The 20,154-nt window shown below is 45.6% G+C and overlaps 1 protein-coding gene across 1 annotated transcript in view; it reads right to left on the bottom strand.

Annotated features, from left to right (window-relative positions):
* TNFRSF11A (TNF receptor superfamily member 11a) overlaps nt 1–16,869 on the bottom strand; it is a gene marked incomplete at its 5' end in the record, with an annotated part of 42,705 nt that extends 25,836 nt beyond the window's left edge. The window contains 7 exons of the mRNA XM_056854989.1: nt 1,519–1,626; nt 2,615–2,709; nt 3,747–3,840; nt 4,612–4,755; nt 6,393–6,518; nt 10,137–10,222; nt 16,844–16,869. Coding sequence (XP_056710967.1) covers nt 1,519–1,626; nt 2,615–2,709; nt 3,747–3,840; nt 4,612–4,755; nt 6,393–6,518; nt 10,137–10,222; nt 16,844–16,869 — 679 coding nt within the window. The remainder of the gene's footprint in view (nt 1–1,518; nt 1,627–2,614; nt 2,710–3,746; nt 3,841–4,611; nt 4,756–6,392; nt 6,519–10,136; nt 10,223–16,843) is intronic.
* Nucleotides 16,870–20,154: the final 3,285 nt, after the last annotated feature.

Genomic DNA, 20,154 nt, shown 5'->3' with positions numbered 1-20,154 from the left:
TATATATTTCATTATAATATTATGTCTCTCTGTTTGCAGCAATATGCAAATAAAAATAAAACCTTCCATTAGGTAAAAGCACTTAAATCAAACCTAGATAACAGGTGTAGACAGATATAATCCAGACTAGATATTTATCCTTGATGTGACCAGATTTTTTAAAGGTTTGATTTGGAGTCGGGCCTCTCACTGGTTTCCATCCCGTCTGACGGATTACTGCTGCCCACAAAACCACTTAAACCATCCCTGCATGCATGTAAACTGACTCACAGCCTCACCCACAATCCAGTAAAATCAAAATATTTGGAAGTAAGTCTCTTTAAGAGCAACTGAGACAGCACCAAACCAGCTCCACTTCCAGCGTTTTTAACTCAAATGAGTTGTATGTCAATCTGTGGGAGGGAAGGCAGCATGGTATAGCCTGATCTTATCAGATAGCAGCTAAGCAGGGTCAGTATCTGGATGGGAGACCGCCAAGGAAGCCTCTGCCAAGGAAGGCAATGAGCAAACCACATCTGCTTCTCACTGGCCTTGAAAGCCCCTTGCTGGGGTCACCACAAGTCCGGTGTGACTTGAAGGCACATGCACATGCATATCAATCTGTGATTGCCACAGAAGCCAAGAGCTCCAATCCAACATGGGAACTCTGGGAAAGCTCAGGGGAAGAGCACACACTTGTCAAACAGGCCTCAGGTTCAATCTCTTGTGTCTTCTGTTAAAGGATCTCAGGTAGGAGGCCACAGGAAGGAGCTTTCTGTGCCTGTGACCTCCGAGGGCTGCTGTCACAGCGGGTAAAAGTGACCAATGTGGATCCACAATCTGACTTGTAATAAGGCAATTTCACGTGTGATAGACACAGGGAGCTCCCTTCCACAAGGGAATCCCATTCATTTCAATGGAGGAACCGTTTCTGCAAGGACAAAGGGAGCGCACACATAGTCTCCCCATTGAAATGAACAGAGCATCAGAGTGACCATGAGCTGGCACAAGATAACTTCCTGATGAATTGTGCCCATACTGTATAAATGCCATTTTTTGTATTAGTAGTTTGATTTGGGGGAGGCTATTCTGTGTGACAGTTCTGAGATGGGATATAGCTTCAGGTTAACAGTGTATTTGTGAACAGTATTGCATATTTGTGAAAATGCAGAACTTGGAAAACATACCACAGATTAAAATATTGTCGAAGGCTTTCACGGTCAGAGTTCATTGGTTCTTGTAAGTTATCCGGGCTGTGTAACCATGGTCTTGTCCAACAGACATTGTCCTTCAGTGTTACTCCTCTGAAGATGCCTGCCACAGCTGCGGGCGAAACGTCAGGAAAGAAAATACCAAGACCACGGTTACACAGCCCGGATAACCTACAAGAACCAATACCACAGATTAATTTGGAAAAACAAACAAACAAACCACTCTACCCTGATTTAAAGGGAGGAGAATGAGGTGGCTAAAATAAAAAAAAAATGCACAGCTAAAATGCCACCGCCACACAAGAAAGCCCCATCAGATGCTACATACCTGTCAATACTTTCCCCTTATTCCGATAGTACGCAGCGAGGGCAGCAGTACTGACCACGGCCACAAGGAGGAGTGGAGCAACCAACATATAAAATAATTGGTTTGTTTCTGGAAAATGAACCAAAAAAAGCCTGTATTAGGGGCTTGCAGGGAAATAAGCTTTATACTAACAGAGTTGCTGGACAGCTTAATATCTCAATGTAAAAAAAAGAAAAAGAAAAACGATTAGAGCTCTGACTGATCCCTCATAGGTAAATTTCATGTTGGAATCAAATTGTTACATTTCATGATCTTTCTTTGCTGGATGCTTTGCAAGCATTTTGGGAAGTACGTTAAGGCAACGTATCCCAGTGTTACATAAATCCTGATTTGCCAGAGGAAGCCCCCCAAAAACTGACAGTCGGGGTGTGCATTTGGATATTTCTAAGTTGAAACTGTAACCCAAATTTGCTCTTTCTTTTCAGCTTGAGGATAGTCGAAATGGGATAAGACACTGGAAATTTCAGGATTCCTGAAATTTATATCTCAAAATATAAGCTATTTTTCAGGCTGGTGGCTATTTCAACTTGCATTGGAATCAAAGGGGGGGGGGGAACCTGGCATCAAAGCCATGAAGTCAGGACTCCTGCCAGTGTTTTCGATGGGCCGCAGATCAGGCATCCGGAGCGCGGGGGGGGGGAGGGGGGAGGTCTGCCCACTGAAAACAGCAGCAGCAGCAGCAGACCGGGCCTTTGTCTACCAAAACTCAGTATTCTTGAACCAGAAAAAATGACCTGGAACGGATTCCCAGAACAGTATCCATACGACTGAATTTTTGGGATAACTATAATAATGAGCTTTCTGAAATACTGAAACAAAATTAAAATATTTTTTAAGAGCACACTCCTAATCAAAACTAATCTGTGGCCCGGCAACTTCCAGTTGAGAAAAAGTATGTATCTAACTGCAAGACCAAAATCTTACTGCAGATCCGACATAAATTCTGCTCCCATTTAAGACAAATTAGTATAAATCTTATGAATAACACAGAGCTTTTATTTTTTACCTATCACTTCCTACTACCGACCAACAGATGCTTATATATTATTAAATTTACCATCTTGTGAATCTATGATCTTCAGAAGCTTCTCACAAACTACATCAGACCTATCATTGCCAGGAATTTTTTCCTCAGCTCCAAGTGCTGTACAGCTTAGAAAGAAATGGAGAAAGAAGAGAGAGAAAGAAATACCATGATGAATCACACAGTACAGGGCTACTGAAATATGAGAACAGATGGTGCCTCTTGGATATGTGTCCTTTAACTGAAGGACACGTGCATCTCCTTGCCTGGTCCTGAATGGTCCAGGCTAGCCTCATCTCATTACGGCTCCGAAGCTGAGCAGGGTCGACCTTGGCTAGTATTTGGGTGGGAGACTCCCACGGCAGTCCGGGGTTGCTACGCAGAGGCAGGCAATGGCAAACCACTACTGTTTGTCACTTGCCTTGAAAACCCTACTGGGTTGCCATAAGTGGGCTGAGACTTGACAGCACTTGACACAAGGCACATGAATCTTGTTAATCTCTTTTTCCTTGCTAATGTCTAGATAAATGCAATTTGTGACATGATGTCGTCATGCTGTATGTTATTTATTTCAAGATTATGGAGAACAGACATTGCGATTTAAAATCTGCATAAATTCCCATGGGTTAAATATGCAAGATTAATGCAAAATACTGCCTTCTGCATTTTACCTTTCTAACATCAACTATCAATGGCAGATTATTAGATATTCTACACGCAGCCTCAAAATATAACATGGGGGGTGGGGAGAACCCAACATGGTGAAGTTTGCTCAGCATGTTTAACAACTGCTATTTTAGTACATGAGGTCTAGGTCAGGGGCCCCCAATCTTTTTGAGCCTGCAGGCACATTTGGAATTCTGACCCAGCACGGTGGGCGCAACGACAGGAGGCGGAGCCAGCCACAATAACGGCTGCCACAGCTTAACGTCCGTCACCCAGTGCCGATCCTTGTCGTCTGGTGGCACCTGCTGCCAAAGCAACATTTTAAAAAATCTGCACAGCCAATTAAATCTCCAACAGTCAAACAGAAGCCTTCCTGGGCAAAAGCCCTACCTGGCCCCACCCTCTTTCTGGGTGCAAACAAAAAAAAATAGTGTCGGCAGATGCCATGGCGCCCACAGGCACCACGCTGGGGACTCCTGGTCTGGGTCATTACACTTACTTAGTCCAGGGTTTACATTCATCAGTTGAGGAAGTGATATTAGAAAAGTGCCCTGTGGGACATGGCAGACAGACGGCATCCTTGCCCTCTTGTACTGTCAGAAAAATGATAAACAACAGTGATGAGTAGAACAGATAAGACAAAATGTTTCGCACCATGAGGAAGGATGGTGAAGAAATACCTCAAATAAATAAATTGTTATTGAGCTTTTCTGCACGCATGGACACTTGAAAATGCCTTATGCTGAATCAGGCTATTGGCCCATCAAGGTTATTATGGTCTACCAAGACTGGCAGCCGCTGCCTGGGGTATCAGGTGGAGGTCTTTCACATCACCTACAACCTGATCTGTTTAATGGGATATTCTGCATGCCAAGCAGATGCTCTACCACTGAGCCACAGCCCCTCCACATACTGGCAAGGCATTACTTATACTGCAGTGGCAAACCTGGCTTTGCTTTTTGACAATCAGTTTGCATGAGATTCCTCCTACCCCCCACCATCCCAGCTATGTTCACAGCGGTCTAGAGACCACTAGTAGACTTCCAGGTGATTTCCAATTCCACAACGAAAATTCCTCCACCATGCAAAGTGGTACAAAAGCCTATTCAATGCATGAACTGAAGCCGGGACTTTTTACAAGTTAGAGGTAACTGTGGGATTTTGTTTTGTTTTGTTGAGTTCCCAGTTGAAGACAGACGTTTTGGAGCGTGAGGCAAGAGTTCTGAACATGCATCCTCTGCTCTGAAAACCACGGCAACGGAAGGCAGTGGCTGCCTGCTCCAAACCAGCTCTCTCACACTTGAAAATGCTTCTCTCCGCGTCTGTCTTCACCTTGTATGTCAACAACAGCATCAAAGTCTTACCAGGATACTTCACTCCGAAACCTGGAGGACATTTTGTGTTTCGCCGACAGCAGTCGCAGTCTTCATTCCAGTGGTAGCCAGCTGTGCAGGCGCACTGTCGGTGGAACGTGCTGTTTCCTGGATGCACTTCTCTTAAAGCTTTTCCTTTAAAAAAAAATGACAAAAAACAAACAGAAGATGTTAAGAAGAGCTGGGTTTTATACTCCGCTTTTCTCTACCTTTAAGGAGTCTCAAAACAGCTTACAATCACCTTCCTTTCCTCTACCCCCACAACAGGCACCTTGTGAGGTAGGTAGGGCTGGGAGAGTTCAGAGAGAACTGTGACTGGCCCAAGGTCACCCAGCAGGCTTCATGTGGAGGAGTGGGGAATCGAACCCAGTTCTCCAGATTAGAGTCAGCAGCTCCTAACCGCCACGTCATGCTGGCTCTCAGCTAGAGAGACACTAGAGAGTCGTGTGCCCTCCTTCCTTCAGAATGCACAGCATGATGCAAAATGTCTCCACACCACAGATACGCCAGCCTGAAAATCCATGTCGGTTGCTGCTCACACTGCGTGGCCAGTCCCCTATTTGTGTCTGAGTTTGAAACACACCTGCCCTGTGATTCCCGCTGACACAAAACAAGGAAAGTTCTCTCTGTGCGTGAGGAACAATGCAACACTCCCCCTCCTCCGCCTAACGCTGGTTATCAGTAGTGCTATAGAGGAGATTATAGAGAAACGAGTAAATATATATATTTATTTAACGGTTTAAACCCCAGTTTTCTCCCCAATGGGGACCCAAAGTAGCTCGAAACATCGTATCCCCTTTCTCCATTTTTTCCTCAGAAGAGCAACCCTGCGCAGTAGGCCAGGGCTGAGAGTGTGTGACCCAACCAGACCAAAGTCACCCAGCGAGATTCTGTGGGCCAAGTAGGGATTTGAACCTGGGTCTCCCTGATCCTAGTCTGATGCCCTAACCACCACCCCACAATTAAAGTATTTGAAAGCTTCTGCCATAGTAGCCGTGCTATAAATGCCACCTCACCCCATGGATGCTGGATGCTGAGCAGAACGTAGTATGTGCCCTGGATGGAGAACTCTTCCATGGGGCCCAAATCGCACCTGGGTATGCCGCTGCTCATCTTGCCTGGGAAGACGGCAGTGGTTGCTCCAGACATGCAGTGGTTGCTCCAGACATGCAGACGGCAGTGGTTGCTCCCCAGGCAGGGCTGGGGAGTGTTTTTAGAGGCAGACGGGACTCTTCTTCCCGCCTCACCCCCCCGCCCCCCTGACTATCTGCCTTCTGCTTATGCCTCCCCTGTCCAAAGCTAATTTCTAAGATGGGGTGTGATGACACATCGTCTCCTTACACCCACCACGAAGCCAGTTTCTTGACTTCAGTTTTACGGGTGGAACTGTGATGTTGCTACAGTGAGACAAAGAGCCTGGTTTATATAAGAATAATTGGTATATTTCTGAAGTCCATACAGGGCCAGGCGCCGTAAACAAGTAATACAAAGCCAGTCCTGCAGATTGCCAGACCAGGATCTTGGAGACACAGGTTCGAATCCCCTGCAATGGAAGCTTTCTGGGTGACAAACTCAGCCCAATCTACCTCACAGGGTATTTGTGAGGATTAAATGGAGGACAGGAGAATAATGCAAGCTACTCTGGGCTCCCATTTGGAGGCAAGGTAGGGTACAAATGAAGTAAACAGATACATAAATAAACACTTAGTACTACTAATCTGACCATGTGGATCAAGCTTAGTCTGCATAGCACCTTTGTGCACTAGGCTTACCACGATCGCATATTTTGTGCAGCAAGCACTTTTCTTCTTCATTCCAGATGTCCATGTATTCATTGGGGCCACAGGGCTGGCATTTAGTCTCTGAACTGGCAGTGCATTTTGAGGACATGTACTTTCCTGAGAGAAAGAGGAAAAGGGAAGAAGAGTTGGTTTTTATACCCTGATTTTCTCTACCTTTAAGGAGTCTCAAAGTGGCTTACAATCGCCTTCCCTTCCTCTCCCCACAACTGGCACCTTGTGAGGTAGTTGGGGCCGAGACAGATCGGACAGAACTGTGACTGGCCCAAGGTCACCCAGCAGGCTTCATGTGGAGGAGAGGGGAAACCAACCCGATTCACCAGATTAGAATCCACTGCTCTTAAACCAGTACACTATGCTGACAGAATATAGCTGCTCACGAGTGGTGCCTGAATGACACAGAGAGTGGGGTCGATACCAGAAAGTCTTTGTGGGACTACCTCTGGCAGCCAAACCAGATGTGATGAAGAGCACAAGTCTCCATCAGTCTGTAAAAGGAAAACGGTATGCATTCAGTTGCCATGCAGAAAAGAAACAGGGAGATGGCCCTGGTCTTGCAAGGTATACTCTGACACGAAGCCTGTGGTGGCCAGGTAATGGGGACTGCAAACAGACAGACCTCTGAAGCTCAGGTACTAATACAGGAGGTAGTGAGATAGATATTATTTGTTCCTGGAGTATAAATCCTGGTCTGCGCAAGCAGCAGAATTAGGAGACAGAATTCTGGGCTTATTTCCCCCCTTTTAACGTACAAATCTAATGCCTCTGTGTCTGACATAATGCCTTTTCTACTAAGCGATAGGAATCCCAAGGCTACATTGTCAGTGGCAAGATTTGTTTCAGTCCTTATATCCCTCAAACACTAGTAATATGCTGCTCAAGATCAATGGATCAAGGAGCTTCTAAGGGATAAAAGGAAAGGAGAATTCTGGGCTAGTTGAACAGACTAACATAGAAACACAGAACTGGAAGGGACTTAAAAGGTCATCTAGTCCAACCTCTTGCACAACATAGAAAATTCACAGCTACCTTCCCCCCCCCCACACACACACACACTCCTTAGCCCAGGTGAAGGCAAAAAACCTCCAGGATCCCTGGCCAATCTGTCCTGGAGGACAATCCCTCCCTGACCCCAAAGTGGCAATCAGCATTCCCCAGGGTATGTAAGAAGGGCCAAGAGATTCAAAAACTGTGATGTAACCCTTCTGCCCTCCCTCTCATGATCCGCCTAAGGTTATAGAATCAGCATTGCTGACAGACGGCCATCTAGCCTCTGCTTAAAAACCTCCAAAGAAGAAGAGCCCACCACCTCCTCAGGAAGCCTGTTCCACTGAGGAACCACTCAGACTGTCAGAAAGTTCTTCCTAATGTTCAGCCGAAAGCTCTTTTGATTTAATTTCAACCCGTTGGTTCTGGTCCAGCCTTCTGGGGCCACAGACCGTTCCACTTCAGACTAAAAAGAGCAAGTGTGATTTCTAAATGCTCCACTCACTCCCCTAATTCTTCCTTCCATAGCCTGCATGGCCTTCTTCGGTGAGTTAACCTTGACAGAACCGGTGGGTGCCGGCCCTGGATTCCCACTGTGTTCTCCTCTCTCCCTTTACTTCGTAACCTATTCCCTCCTTCGCTTTTGTAAAGCAAAGCGTTCTTTTTGAGCACCACCCTTTCCATGTGTCACAAAGGTCCTCTGATTCCTTTGTCTTGATCCTCTCCATTCTTAACACTTAAAAGTGCTGTATGGAGGAGATCTGCTTCTGGCCGAGCATGTCTTGAGCTGTGCCATCTGCAGATCAGGGCAGGCAGAACAGAACGTTTCTTATGATTAAAAAACTGGCATGTCAGATCTAGTCTGGCACCCTATCCCTGGGATTTCTACAGGTAAAACCAGAGGAGACGCTGGGAGGTCTATGACTGGGCCTGGCCAGTATTTCTTATTTCCAGTAGCAGCCATGGGTGTCCCCTAATGCAGATATTTCTGCTTGTACCGTTTACTTGATCTTACTGCTGCTATTTGCCCTGTGGGGAAAACATATAGGCAGTACATAGGTGACCTACATCTTTCCATTATGGGGAAAACAGCAGTTCCTTGGGGCCAACTGAAGATGGGGGAAAGGTGTGTGTGTGGGGGGGGGAGGGAGTTAACCTCTGCCATGCCTCAGGTCTTCAGTTGCTGTTGACAACTAAAAATGTTTGAAATGGTACAGCTCAGATATAGGTTTATCACCTCAGCGAGAACTAGGCAACCGTGTGATATGGCGGCCAATGCAATTCTAGGCTGCATCAATAGGAGTAATTGTGTCTAGATCAAGGGAAGTAATACTACCACTGTATTCCGCATTGGTCAGACCTCCCTTGGAATACTGTGTCCAGTTTTGGGCTCCACAATTTAAGAAGGATCTTGACAAGCTGGAGCGTGTCCAGAGGAGGGCGACCAGAATGGTCAAAGGTCTCGAATCCATGCCCTATGAGGAGAGACTTCGGGAGCTGGGTATGTTTAGTTTGGAGAAGAGAAGGTTGAGGGGAGACATGATAGCCATGTTTAAATATTTGAAGGGATGTCATGATGAGGGAACTAGCTTGTTCTCTGTTGCTCCAGAGACTAGGACACGGAGTAATGGATTTAAACTAAGAGAAAAGCGATTCCACCTAAACATTAGGAAGAACTTTCTGACGGTGAGGGCTGTTCGACGGTGGAATGTGCTGCCTCGGAGGGTGGTGGAGGTCTTTAAGCAGAGGCTAGATGGCCATCTGTCGAGAGTGCTTTGATTGTGGGAACCTGCATGGTGGGGGAAGGGTTGGGGTCACTGGGGATGTGGGGAGAGGTAGTTGTTAATTTCCTGCATTGTGCAGGGGGTTGGACTAGATGACCCTGGTGGTCCCTTCCGATTCTATGATTCTATGACTTTCACATCATTATGGACGGGAAAGAACATCATTCTCAGACAATGTACATGTTGTTTACTGCTATATCTCACCTACCACACAGAATTCTCTTGACTGATGTAAAATCATAATGTATGTTCAGAAAACTGTAAAGCAACAGTCTGGGGGGGGGCACAACGTTCATGTAGGTGTAGTCAGTGCCTCCCAAGTCACTTGGAGGTCCACTGGGAAGAGGTCTTATCTTCATGGCCTTTACTCGCCCCAAAAGCACACATGCAACGCCAACATGTGATTCAAAGTAGCCTTCATTCGGGGCAAGATACACTGGCTTGCCTCACCAGCCTTCCAGGGAATTGCTTTCCTTTACTCTTCCCCACTGGTAGACTCCTTCTCCACGCCTTCCTCCTCTGCCCACCCTATGGCATTGCTGATCACTGCGTTTAATGCCTTCCCCTACATGCGGATCCCCACCCCCCCACTGAGCCTCACTCCACCCTCTGCCAACCTCCAGGCTCTCCTCAAGCCTAAGGGCACACCTTCGCCCCTAACTGCTGCCAGCACTGCCAACCAACTCAACAACATGGGTGTCCAGCCACATGCCTCCCATTAACAGGGCTGCCGATTGTCCTTCAAGGTTTTGCCCCGCTACTGGTCTTCTCCGGGCTTCTCCTGGCAACCCCAGAGGTCCTGGTGCCTGCCTCTCCGCCCCTGCTCCCCACCCAGAGCGGGCCACACACACACACACACCCCGGACCTTCCCAGCTACAGAGACATTTAATTATTCATAACAAGATTTCGGACTAGTGAATAAGAAGAATATTCTAGAACATTTACCTGGCTCACATTTCGCACAGCATCGCCCCAAATATTCATAATATTGCTCGTTGCTACAAGGAGGGGTGATTTGGAGGGATAACTGGAGGACAGAAAAAGAGAAGCATTTCAGAAGGTGCCCCCTGGGTTCTGCTTGACGGTGGCTGTACAGCGGCTATAAAGATATGGTTTTAATAAATATTTCACTACTGGCAAAGGACATTTCCTATCATTTCTGGCAAGACAGACATAAAAGGTGGGATATAAAATTCTATTGCCTGGGTCAGCATCCTTTTTATACATCCAAACTTCGTCCAAGTTCAGAGCAAGAGTTCTACCAAAAGCCAGTGTTTAAAAAGAGCCATTTGCATAACTGTAGATATACAGCTTCACATTACTGATAACTGACACATGCATTAATAAATCCACAGTTTCCTCAGCCCACATGCTGGTTTTTCAGCAGTGGTACACGCGCGGTCTCACAAAAAGCTATACGTCTACCCAGGAGCATCCTGTTTGCTTTAGTGCACGGACGGGTGTAAATCTGCACACGGGCACCCTTGGATTACCTGTACAATTTCCATTTCCATTAAGCATCTGTAAGAAGGCCTCTAGTACCTTAAAAATCTTTGCCTGCCATTATTTTCACACACTGCTTATTCTTGCATCCCACTTACCCCTTCAGTATGCCTTAAATATTTCATTTTCTTTTTAAAGAAAGAATATTTGGTTCCTTATTGAGCCACAAATGGTCCTGGAGCCAGAGGTTGGCGCACCCCTGGTCTGCTGCACTCCCCCACTGAGCCACCTCCCACCCCTCTTGCTCTGAATTTCTGCTTTGTACCCTGGAAGTAAAGGCTAGAGCTGAATTGCGGTACTTCATGCTACACTGGAAATACACAATCAAATCTCTCAGTGTGCCTTTTTTCTAAGCTTAAAAAACAGCCAGTAGGAAGCCTGATTCAGATTGTGGCTGAGGTATTGGAGAAAAATTTCTAAGAAAATCGTTTCCTGTGCTGTTTTCCCAAATGAAACTACCTTCGGTTACCCCTGGCAGGTTGGCCCATGTGGTGGAATTGCAATGAAGTGAGTAGGTGCAATTGTGGAAATGGCACGGGGAATGAAAAACTCCCTCATGCCTGGTGCTGTATCCCCCCAATTGAAATCCTCCTTGGCGGCTGCATTTTAGGATCAAGAGCCTTATCAGGAGATCTGATCCTGAGTCTCTAACACCATGTATAGTTCTAGGGTTGCAACTACCGGCTGGGAAACTCCTAGAGACTTGGGGGTGAAGCCTGGGGAGGGGAGGGTTTGGGGGTAAGGAAGGACCTCAGCGGGGTATAATGCCACCGAGTCCATCCTCCAAAGCTGCCATTTTCTCCAGGCGAACTGAATGTTGTTGTCTGCAGATCAGTTGTAATTCCAGGAGAACTCCAGGCTTCACCTGGAGGTTGGCAACCCTAATGGTTTGGCCACCATAAAGCCAGATATCTCTTCCATGTCTCTGACTTTACAGCAGCCAAGTTGGAAGTGGTTTAAAACAGCTTTAAAACAGCTATTCATTTTGTTCTACTAATACTCTGATTAAGTGGGTTTTACAGTTTTTTTTAAAAACAACAACAATTTCTAGTGGTTTTCCTAGTCTTGTTTTTAGGCAGAAAAAACTTGGTAATGTGCTGGGGTTGGGGGTCTAGCTTGAGATTTTGAAAATTACTCATAAGTAGCTCTCAGTAAATGAAAGGTTGGTAACTCTGTACCATCCTGATCTGGATGGCCCAGACCATCCCAGTCTCATCAGGTCTTACAAATTAAGCAGGGTTGGCCCTGGTTAACATTTGGATTTGAGACCACAAAGAAAGTACAAGGGGTCAACACACAAAGCCAGGCAATGGGAGACCACCTTTACTTGGCCTCTTCCCTTGAAAGCCCTACGGCAGGGGTGGGGAACCTTTTTCCTGCCAAGGGCCATTTGCACATTTATAACATCATTCAGGGGACATACCAGTAGTAGATCTCCCGGCGGGGGGGAAGAGAGGATAGGGTTGCCAGGTCTTCAGTCACCACCTGGAGGTTGGCAACCCTAGGAGAGGCTATGCAGAGAAGGGAGAGAGGGGAGGAAGGAAGCAAGGAAAGAAAGGAAGGAAGGAAAGGGAGGGAGGCTTCCCTCCACACACGTGCACACACGCCTTCTCCCCTCCCCACACACACACACACACACATACACACACGCTCACACGCGATCGGGGGAAGCCTTCCCGGCTTTCCCCCACCCCCACATGTGTGCAGCCCTGTGGCAACAATGGCGGCAGCTTCCACGGGAGAGTCCGCAAGCTGCAGCCAAAGATGTCGCGGGCCTTAAATGGCCCGTGGGCCAGAGGTTCCCCACCCCTGCCCTATGGGGTTGCCATAAGCAAGCTGCAACTTGACAACCCTTTCCATCACCCACCCCTGCACTAGAGGCAAAACAAGGTGGGCACAATGTACATACCACGAAGCAAGAAACTTCTTGTCTCTGGTATCTCATCGAAAGACCACATATGCAACCATACTTCAACTGCTGTTTCACTTTACAGACAAACTTTCTTTCCAAAGAGAGGCTTCCACGCTAAGAAAGATTAGTTAAAACAATCCAATTGGAGATATCTTAAGAGGAATTCACAGCACTTTGAAGCAATCCAATCTATTCCTTTTTAAGCTTGATAACTAAACTATCCATTTGTGACATTTTAGATTATTGTATATTGACTTGCTCAGAGGTTGCCAGCACAGCCCAAGAAGTAATTAGAGCACCTGGTCTGAGACATGAAGGCATAAAACGGATGTTCCAAGAAAGAATAAGAACACCAGAGAAGCCTTTATATGTCAAAATGTCATTTACATTTTGATAAAAATAGCTGAAGCGTTGGCAGCAAAGGTTGCCAGCTAGCTGAAGGCAAAAAACAACAACAACAAAAACCCCTTGGCCTTTTGAATTTTTAAACAGCCTGTAGAAATCAACCAGTGAAGTTTTTAATGAGTATTTATAATTATTTTCATAAGTATTTATCACCTGCTAAGACCTGCAGATCAAGTCACAGTCAATGGCCAACAACGTATGACATGGAAACACATGTAACAATGCCCCAGTGTAGTTTTGTTCTCAAAAATGGCGTTGGGAGGTTGTGATTTTTCAAGGAAAAGCAGTGTGTATGTATTTTTAATCCTTCCCTTGCCTGTTGTTTTTCTGTTCTGGATCACCTTTCCAGCAGCTTTTTCCTCCACGTTGTTGTGAAAGTATGAGAAACTTGTAAAATCCACTGAGCTAGGGAAAACAATGGGCTTCCAGCTAGGAGTGTGCATACATCACCTGTGGCAATAGCTCCAGCACATCACCATCTGCATGGCTGGCTCTCTAATGAGGTGACTTTCCTTGGGCTGAAGATTTGGTGGGATGGCACCCTCCCATTTACCCACCTGGGATGAGGAATTACCAGCATCCAGCTTCAATTTCTTGCTCCCAGGAACTGAGAAGCAGGAGGAATGGCCTCCACATAGTAACACTCTAGGAATTTCCCTTAGTCTCTATGGTAAAGACCAGAGAGACTAGGAGAGGCAACACAGAGCATCACCTGGAAGTGACATCACATCTTCCTCAAACTCTGCCCTCAAAATCTGCCAGCATTTGCTGAGACAGTGGTGGGAACCCTACTCTCATCCTGCCCTCTGCCAAAAAACTGCCCCCTGCCAGAAGAGATAATTTTTCATACCTCCACACTGTCCCGCAATCTCAACAGCTGTATGGCCACCCATGCACGCCAGTTCCCTCAACCCTTGCGGATTCCTGCTCTTTGCAAGAGCTTGGCCACCTTTTTTGGTTGCCCTTTTCAAGGTTAATAAAAATGGTGGTTGGTATTGTGTGCTTTACAATTGTTTATTTATATTGTAAGCCACATTGAATTTTGCAAGGGAGAAAGGCTAATAAATGTTTTAAACGATAAATAAATAAATAAATAAATAAATATAAAGACCATGAAGAAAAATTAAGGGGGGGAAACCAACCTTGAAATGAATTCGGTAACCAAGAGTTTGGGGAAAAACAAACCAAAATGAACAAAATACCTAGACTAATACTGGGGAAAAAATGCATACATTTTAATGGAATACAGAGCAATAAAGTAAAGGTTTTTTAAAAAGCCACATATACATAGCACCTCAATATGGCATCTTCCTCTTATGTTGAAAAATTATTAAATAGGATAATGACAAACATGAGGATATCTAATAAGTTACTTTTCAAATGGCCAGAACAAATTCTGTAATCAATAGACCATATGCATTTTGGCCTCTAAAGCCTTATTCAGTGGTCAGTGATAAACTGCTATACACCATTTTTCTATTTATTATATAGACATCAATAGATCTGACCAGGTGTAGAATCAATCAAATATACTATAAGCTGTCATGGAATGGGTTAAAATGATATCCACCACATATAATGAATATCTGTATCAACAGGTATGCTTATGCTGTGAAAAAAGGGGTGGTGATATTTCTAATGTCCCATGTACCTTTCCAGGCCTGATCAGGGCAAACCAGTGTGGCCGTTGCCATGTACTACTCTAAATTCCATTAAATTTATGCAGTATTTTTTTCCAGTATTAATCTTGGTACTTTGTTCATTTGGTTTGGTTTTTCTCAGTCTCTTGGTTACCTAATAGAAACAGTATAATTCAGACAAACAAAGATGCACTGCCCACATAGAGAACACACAAGAAAGTGTAATATAATAGAGTAGAAATATTGTCGAAGTCATTCATGCTCAGAGTTCATTGGTTCTCGTAGGTTATCCGGGCTGTGTGACCGTGGTCTTGGTATTTTCTTTCCTGATGTTTCGCCCGCAGCTGTGGCAGGCATCTTCAGAGGAGGAACACTGAAGGACAGATGCCGGCCACAGCTGCTGGCGAAACGTCAGGACAGAAAATACCAAGACCACGGTCACACAGCCCGGATAACCTACAAGAACCAATAATAGAGTAGGATTACAAAATTGTAGAACAATGCATCAAAACCAGAATTTGATAAATAAAGAGAACAATCCTCTGAAGACTGTCTAGAACAGTGGTTCCCAAACTGGGCAGTACCACCCCCTGGGGGGCAGTGGGATTACCTAGGGGGGCACTAATAGGCAAGGGGGCAGCAGGGGGGTGCTAGAGGTGGGCCCCTTCAACTGTGTTGTTCGCTAATTTACAATAGATCAAGCTATGGCACCATCCTGGCAAATTTGGTGGAAACTATCTGATTTTCCCCCCAGACTTTGAAGAGCTGGTACCATTGGACCAAGTTCATCAGTTTTGTTGAATAAATCTCAACTAAAACGTTTTAATTTGATTTTGAATAATGTGCAATTAATTGTCACTGTTTGAAATTTTATTGTTATTATCTTCTTTAGTGAGTCACGCAAACCCCTATTTTTTATAATGCACAGGATAGGGTAGGGGGTGCTGGGGTTGAGTTTGTGGAACCAAGGGGGGCGGTGGCCCAAAAGGTTTGGGAACCACTCGTCTAGAACAACTCTAAGGGTTCAGAAGACTGAAGCTGTAATGCCTGTAATCATTATTATTATCTGAATGTATGCTTTTGGGTTCAGTCTGCATAATTGCTCTTATGGAAAGGCTAGGCCTAAAGTATAAGAGCAGGTTTGAAACACTATGCATTCATGTGCACACACACATGAGGGATTTGGGAAGGTGGCACCCAGGAGCCTTGAGTCAGGAAATCAGGCTCTCTGCGTCTGGTACAGCCTTCCACCAAGACACGGCCCGGAATTACCTACGGCCGAAGGAATGTTCCCTGTCCCAGATCATGCAGCAACCGAAGTGCCCGCCTCAACCCCCACCGATGGGCGTCTGCTAATCCAAAGGTGTCCATTATTGGGTCTTTGTATGTCTATGCTCTGTATTGCGTGTATTGTAACACCCCTGACCAGAGGTTATAAATGTTGTTGCAATCTTTTGTTCTGGTGTGTGAATTTACCTGCTTGTTTGAGGTAAACACACCCGACTGCATTTATTTTGGCCTCAATAAACAGATCGTTAATCTTCCAACCTCCGACTGTATTGCTGATCATTGGCTGCTAAGTAATACAGGAACACTTCAAAGCCATATTTTTAGTTACTTAAAAAAAACCCTACAGGGTCGCCACAGGTTTGCTGTGACTTGATGGCACTTTCCTACCACCACCACCACTGTGGGGAGGGGGAGGAGGAAGAGGAGGAGGAGGAAGAGTTGGTTTTTATATGCCAAATTTCTTTACCACTTAAGGAAGAATCAAACCGACTTACAATCACCTTCCCTTCCCCTCCCCACAACAGACACCCTGTGAGGTAGGTGGAGCTGAGAGAGCTCTAAGAGAACTGTGACTAGCCCAAGGTCACCCAGCTGGCTTCAAGTGAAGGAGCGGGGAAACCAACCCAGTTCACCAGATTAGCATCCACCACTCATGTGGAGGAATGGGGAATCAAACCCGGTTCTCCATATTAGTGTCCGCTGCTCACATGCAGGAGTGGGGAGTCAAAGCCGGTTCTCCAGATTAGAGTCTACTGCTCCAAACCACCACTCTTAATCACTACACCAAACTGGCTTCTCACGCTGGAAGGGGGAAGGAATAGCAATTGCCCATTTACTCTGGATCCAACCCATTATCTTGAGAACATATTATTATTTATTATTTAATATTATTTATTAGACTTCTACCATAAGAACATAAGAGCATAAGAAAGGCCCTGCTGGATCAGACCCAGGCCCATCAAGTCCAGCAGTCTGTTCACACAGTGGCCAACCAGGTGCCTTTAGGAAGCCACAAACAAGACGACTGCAGCAGCACCATCCTGCCTGTGTTCCACCGCACCCAAAATAATAGGCATGCTCCTCTGATACTAGAGAGAATAGGTATGCAGCATGACTAGTATCCATTCTAACGTACAGCCATGAATACCCCTCTCCTCCATGAATATGTCCACTCCCCTCTTAAAGCCTACAGGCTGGCAGCCATCACCACATCCTGGGGCAGGGAGTTCCACAATTTAACTATGCGTTGTGTGAAAAAATACTTCCTTTGATCTGTTTTGAATCTCTCACCCTCCAGCTTTAGCAGATGACCCCGCGTTCTAGTATTATGGGAGAGGGAGAAAAACTTCTCCCTGTCCACTCTCTCCAAACCATGCATAATTTTATAGACCTCTATCATGTCTCCCCTTAGCCGCCTTCTTTCCAAGCTAAACAGCCTAAGCGTCCTAACCGCTCCCCATAGGACAGTTGCTCTAGTCCCTTAATCATTTTGGTTGCTCTTTTCTGCACCTTCTCAAGCTCTGTAATATCCTTTTTTAAGTGTGGTGACCAGAACTGTACACAGTATTCCAAGTGTGGTCTCACCATAGATTTGTACAAGGGCAGTATGATATCAGCAGTTTTCTTCTCTATTCCTCGTCTAATTATGACCAGCATGGAATTTGCCTTTTTTACAGCAGCCGCACACTGGGTTGACATCTTCATTGAGCTATCCACTACCACCCCAAGATCCCTTTCTTGGTCTGTCGCTGCCAGCACAGATCCCATCAGTGTATATGTGAAGTTGGGATTTTTTGCCCCAATATGCATCACTTTACACTTACTCACATTGAATCTCATCTGCCATTTTAATGCCCATTCTTCCAGTACGCGGAGATCCTTCTGGAGCTCTTCACCGTCCGATTTTGTTTTAACCACCCTAAATAATTTGGTGTCATCTGCAAACTTGGCTACTTCACAGTTTAACCCTGCCTTTTCTAACCAAGATTGGGCTCAAGGATCGCCTTGCTGCACTAGGCCAAAGGTCCGTCTAATCTAGCTTCCTGTTAGCAACAGCAGCCAGCCAGGTGACCTCTGGAAATTCAGAAGGAGGGTCTGAAGGTGAGAAGCTCTGTAAGTTTGCACTGTGCTTCTGAACATGGAGAGGGTTTTTGCTATTGTTGTGGCTTTCATGGCTGATAATCACTGGATTTGTCCAGTGGCTGACTTGTGGAATAGGCACCTTATTGTGATGTTCACATTTTATCAAAAACAGTGGTTTCTGACCAATGATTAATTATACCGATAAGCAAATAATACAGTAAGGGGTTTTAACCCTGCAAGTAACTTGAGACCACTGAAGGAAAGCCACTAAACCTCTCTTGAGTTTAACTGCAGATATCATTTTGTGCGAGATCCCTACCGTATGGAAATCTTTTACTGAAGCAAACTTTTCTCTTGCTTCCCAGGATTTCTGATCAATTGCAAAAAGTGTGGTAACATTAGGCCTGGTGCTTGACAGGGCCATACAGAGAACTGGTTTAGCAAGCGGTTATATAAACACCACGGTAAGTTAGCTCTTGGCCAACGGTCCTCTGTAAATACTCAGCACCTGGTCAAAAGGCCCACGCATATTGGACAAAAAAGCCACGCTCTTTCTTTTTTGGCTTCAGCCTGTCAGTTCTTCTTTAGATTTGAAATGTTAAGAGTTACAAAAGGGGCAAAGTCCCAGCTTTTAAGGAATGGTATGCAAATCCGTCACAGAACACAGTGCCAAATTGAACAGAAAAGCAGGAAATCTATACGTTTAAACCCCATGACACTTCCTCTTACCTTGTGAGAATTCTAATGCTAATACACACATTTATAAATCCTTCAGAGTTTATAACAACAGGAAAGTCTGTTGCGACACAATTTCAGCCACAATGGGAGTGCTTTGTATAGCCATATTGTTCCACCTCCTGGATAAGGATCTAGCGGTAAAGCAATAAAACACCACTTTCTTCTTTTTATTGTGCGGCAAATACAAGTCAGCAATCAGCACTTGTTGACCTTGACTTGTGTTCTTACGACATCAGCAATACTTTAAACAAGTTGCAGTTTCTTCCCGACATGGGGTGGACCCAGTTCAAACGCAATCATTTAGGGAAAGGTCAGCATCGTGCTTGAGAAAGTTAATGTTAAGATGAGGGCACACCAGAGCCATTTCAAAACAGAAGTGGTGCAGTGGTCAGAGCACCCAAATGGGGAGACTTTACTACTGAGTTTGTCACGCTCAGTCAGCCTAGCCTAGCTTACAAGGTTGTCGTGTGGGTAAAAGGGGCAGGGATGGCCCACGTATACTGCCTTGCAGAAAGGCTGCTTTTAAAAGTATTTCATGCACTTTAGTGATTTAACTGAAATGTTTAAATGATTCTTAGACTAGACTGCCAAGATCTCCTTCTTCTATCTTGCCCAGCTCCCATGCCTCTTACACTTGCCACGGCCATACTGGTTTTGGGTTGTTTGGGGGGGTGGCGGCGGCGGTTAACATTATTTTCTTCTGCATTCAATCTAGAGTTGCTAGGCCCCCCTCGACCACCAGCAGGGAATGGGGAGGATAGGGTTGCCAGATCCAGGTTGGGAAACTCCTGGAGATTTGGGTGATGGAGCCTGGGGAGGACAGGGGACCTCAGTGGGGTACAATGCTACAGAGTCCACCCTCCAAAGCATCTGTTTTCCCTGGGGGAACTTATGTCTGTAGACTGGACATGAGCTGTAATTCTGGGGGATCCCCAGGTCCCACCAGGAGGTTGGCATCCCTAATTCAAATCTGCACGAAACACATGGACACAAATACAGCTCACTAGAGATGCGAAGGCGCTTTTATTGCCAAGGTCAAAACTGCCCAAGTTGGCAGCACCCTTGCAAACGGCAGCCCCGCTGCCTTCCACGGTCCCAGTAATATGCTTGATACTCCGCGCGCACGTGCATTTGCACCATCTTGCAGTCAGATTCTTTGCTGGCTCCAGCCACAGCCAGAAAAAGATGAAGCATATCACTCATGCATCCCCTTCACTTTAGTATACAGACTACCAAGCACAGACAGAAAAGTATACTGGAAGGGAGCGGCAGAATTCAAACGGCTTCCCTCTAAGTGTGGTTTTGAGAAACATTCATTTATGGTGCTATTGAGCAACCCAACTACACCAGAAATTGTGTGTCATGGACTGCTAAAATTACTTTGCGCTCAAGT

This window comes from Euleptes europaea, chromosome 8 (assembly GCF_029931775.1).
Source record: "Euleptes europaea isolate rEulEur1 chromosome 8, rEulEur1.hap1, whole genome shotgun sequence".
Classification (NCBI taxonomy): Eukaryota; Metazoa; Chordata; class Lepidosauria; order Squamata; family Sphaerodactylidae; genus Euleptes; species Euleptes europaea.
The sequence above is the reverse complement of the archived record's forward strand: the minus strand, read 5'-3'. Positions and strand labels throughout refer to the sequence as shown.